At 53.1% G+C, this 3,744-nt stretch overlaps 1 protein-coding gene across 3 annotated transcripts in view; it reads right to left on the bottom strand.

Moving 5' to 3' along the window:
• Positions 1–3,744, bottom strand: part of LOXHD1 (lipoxygenase homology PLAT domains 1) — a 213,373-nt gene that overhangs the window by 105,792 nt on the left and 103,837 nt on the right. Inside the window, exons 19-21 of one of the 3 annotated variants that reach the window (XM_007465616.1) lie at positions 3,007–3,454; positions 2,400–2,554; positions 151–284 (exon numbers count right to left, since the gene is read on the bottom strand). In XM_007465616.1, the coding sequence (XP_007465678.1) occupies positions 151–284; positions 2,400–2,554; positions 3,007–3,454 (737 nt within the window). Of the gene's footprint in view, positions 1–150; positions 285–2,399; positions 2,555–3,006; positions 3,455–3,744 lie in introns of those variants that run through there. The other 2 variants (XM_007465617.1, XM_007465618.1) reach the window with 2 other exon arrangements.

The following is a 3,744-nucleotide window of genomic DNA, read 5'->3' as shown; positions in this document are numbered from 1 at the left end:
CCTGCCACAGCCACCCCACTCCCAACCTCACCTGCCACAGCCACCCTAGCCCCACCCTCACCCATCACAGCCACCCCACTCCCACCCTTTTTTCCATGACTACTTAGTGGCAGGCATGGTCTTCCCTTCCTCCCCTCCAGTCCCACTCACGTGATCTCGTTTTTCATGTCAATGATGTCTATTCTGTCCAGGAACCAGCCTGGTCTGTTGCCCGAGTTGTCATGGCGAATCCGAATCTTGGTCAGGGGGCCAAGGTCAATGGCGTAGATGGTGAAGGTGTCTGTCTGGGAAGGGTCAGAGTAGCACACTGTGGGGCAGCCCTCCCCACCTTGCCATCAGCTTCACCTTCCCAGGACCTGGGGCAGCCTGAGACCGGCTGTGAGACCCAAAGCATCAGGGGGAAGGGGGAATGGAAAATGTAGTCAGTTGTCTGGTGTTCGGTCTACTCTATTGGTTTTTGTTTTTTTTCATTGAGTTACCATTAATATACAATATTATATTAGTTTCAGGTGTACAACATAGTGTTTTGATGTTTTTATACATTATGGAATGATCACCACATAAAGACCAGTTACCATCGTTATTACAACATTATTGACTATATTCCTTATGTGTACATTCCATTCCTGTGACTTACTTATTTTATAGCTGGAAGTTTGCAACTCTTAATTCCCTTCACCTATTGCACTATTGTCTTTACACCTGCCCCTGCCAGGGAGGTCTCACTTTCACTGTGTCCCACAAGGTGGAGGGAGGAGTAGGAGGGTGACGAAGGTGACCATAAGAGAGGAATAGAAGAGAAAACAGGTTGGCTGGGTGCTCCCAGTTGTGTTATGGGGAGTGTGTGTGTGTGTGTGTGTGTGTGTGTGTACGACCTGTTGCTTGGGTGTGTGCTGAGACCACGTGCTGCGTGTGCACATACGTGCATAAACTCCTTCAACCATAAATTTTAATTAAGTACCTACTATAAGCCAAAGTGCAAATGTAAAGTGACTGACAGAATTCGGAGTGTAAGACTTGGATTGCTCACCATTCAGGTGAGAAGATAGACCGTGTACGATACAAGTATACACATACGCACTTGGAGGAAGCAGATGATACCAGGACCCATTGAAATTTTGTATACCCTTCACTTAGATTTTGCAACGTTTGCTTTCTCTCCCACACTCTGTTGCCCTTTCTCTATTTTTTTTCTGAATCATTTGAAAGTGTATGGCAGATGTCATGATCCTCCACTCAAATTCTTCAACCTAGATTTTCTAAGAACAAGGACATTCTCATATAATCAGAGTACAATGACCAAATTCAGGAAACTTAAAGTCAACACACTATTATCTAACATATGGTCCCTATTCAAATTTCAATCAGCTGTACCAGTTACACCCTCTATAGCAATTTTCTTCCAATTCCAGCCATCATAGTGGCTATAATTTTTAAAGGAAAGTACTGAAACACAGAAATAAATCCTGATTCTCAGGTCATGGGAAGGCAGTGTTGAAGGAAAAAGCAGGGGATATCTGAAATAAATCAAGCAATGAGCCCAGAAGTATTTTTAATGGATTTGGTTTATTTCTGGTTTTCCTCTGTGTTGATAAGGGAATCTGGCTTTGGGATGGGGGCAGAAATGGGAAAGGTGAGATGAGAGACAGTCTAGCCAGAGGATGTAGTAAAATCTCAAAGGACAAGAATGACAGATGTATTTTTCCATGTTTTTCCTACTATACCTAGAAGAGGGAGAGGTATGCATTTCTCTAAGTGCTCAAAAGCCTTCGTGGCGTCACTGCCTCAGGATGCAGGTCGGGCTTCTCAGCCTGTCCTTCAAGGCTCTCATGCCCTCACCCCTTAAATTGGTCCCTTCAAGCTTCCCAGAGGCAGCGCCCACCATGGCTTGGCATCAACCACAGCATAGCGAGAAGACCCACTGTCCTCCAACTGGCCTTCCACACTTCCACTCCCACGTCTTTGTCATGCGGTCACATCTTCAGAGAACACCTCTCTCACTGCCATCTTTAGACATGGACACCATAGTCACCCACCACGGCCCAGGTCACATCCCTCCTTCTCACTAAGTTCCCCCCAAAGCACCATCTTATGGTCAGCACTTCCTCCTCGAACCCCTGCCCCACTCACTCAGCACCTGAGCATCTGCTACCTATACTATCTCCAGTTAGTTGCTGTGGGCTTCCTGGCACTGATCCCCACCTGTGCCTTTCTTAGGTCCCCACCACAAAGCGCCGGTGCTTACAGAAGAGGCACTTCCATTCTACCTGGCTGGATTGAACAGAGCACACCACTGGACACAGCAGTGCTGTGCTGGGTGGAGCTGCCTCAGGAATCACCAGAGGGCTCTCTCCATCTGGGTCCCACCACAGCCTGGGGTCAGAGAGCCCGAGCCCTACCTGCCCCTGCTCAAACTTGTTGGACTTGTCCGACTTCTTTAGGGGCCGCTCTCCCGTGTCCCCATATTCCTCCCCATAGATGGTCAGGAAGACATTGGCATCGGTGCCGGCCTTGGGCACACTCCCCGTGATCACCTGGACCTCGTAGGTGTTGGCTGCGGACACAAAACACACAGTGTTGAGGACACCTGGGCCTCGGGGTGGACCTGAGGCTCAACCCCTCTGATCTAGCCAGATGGTGGGAGCAGGAAGGACCTCCGGGTACACTCGCATCTACATTAACCTAGACTTGAACCCGTCCCTCCTCCCTACCCAAGACTTCTCTTTGCCCTGAAGCCCGAGAGGCTGAGAGTCCTGGCAAAACTCACAGTCAGCAACCCTCCTACCGATGTCCCCCACGTGGAGTCACAGCGAGTTATACCAGGGCTCCTTCCAAGAGTCTCAGGACAAGGGCAATGCCAACCCCAGCAAAGAACTGTCCGTGGAGGCATTTCAGCAGAGGGCAGGTGAGGAGAGCCATGGGCGCCCCACGTGAGAGGAGAGCCGGGCACCCTCCCCCTCCCTGGGCCGCCCCCCAGGGGACCGTCTGACACCTCCTCAGGCTTACGCTCAGGACCCTCTCGGCCTGCGGGCACCAGCTCCACGACAAGTTCATTGTCCTCCTTGCCCCGGGCCAGCCAGCGGCGGGCGTCGAACTTGTACTCCTCGATCACCTCCTGCATGCCGGGTCCGAACTGCTCCTCCTCCTCCTCCTCGGTCTCCGCGCCCTCCTCCTCCTCCGAGGACTCCTCCCCCTCGTCCCCCTCGTCCCCCTCGTCGCTGCCCTTCCTCCTCCTCCTCCTCTGCAGCTTGGCCTTCAGACGCTCCTTTTCGAGCAGCTGCCGCAACTTGTCCTTCTCCTTCTTCCTGCGCGCCTCGTCCTCGGGCGTAAGGTCCTCCTCCCGCACTGCAGCGCGCCGCAGCCACACGGCGTCCACGAACCAGCTGGGGCTCAAGCCCTCGCCCGTGTGGCCGAGCCGGATCTTGAAGACCTGGCCCACGTCCGCCGCCTCCAGCTGCTCAAAGCGCGGGGCAGTGGCTGGGGGTCGGGGGTGGCATCCGCCCCGCCCCCTGAGGAGCCCGGCGCCTCTTGTGCCAGGAGCGCGGGACGAAGAGGCTGGGACCTCTGAGCTCAGAGTTGCCACCGCTCCTCCTCTCGTGCACGCGAGCCTGGTTTCCCTTCCCGCCTCCCCCTCCCCACAAGCGGGTGTCCTTCTAAACCCCTGTACACACACACACACACACACACACACACACACATACACACCACACACCACACACCACACACATCACACTCATTCCTTTT

This window comes from Lipotes vexillifer, unplaced genomic scaffold (assembly GCF_000442215.2).
Source record: "Lipotes vexillifer unplaced genomic scaffold, Lipotes_vexillifer_v1.1 scaffold36, whole genome shotgun sequence".
NCBI lineage: Eukaryota > Metazoa > Chordata > Mammalia > Artiodactyla > Lipotidae > Lipotes > Lipotes vexillifer.
The sequence above is the reverse complement of the archived record's forward strand: the minus strand, read 5'-3'. Positions and strand labels throughout refer to the sequence as shown.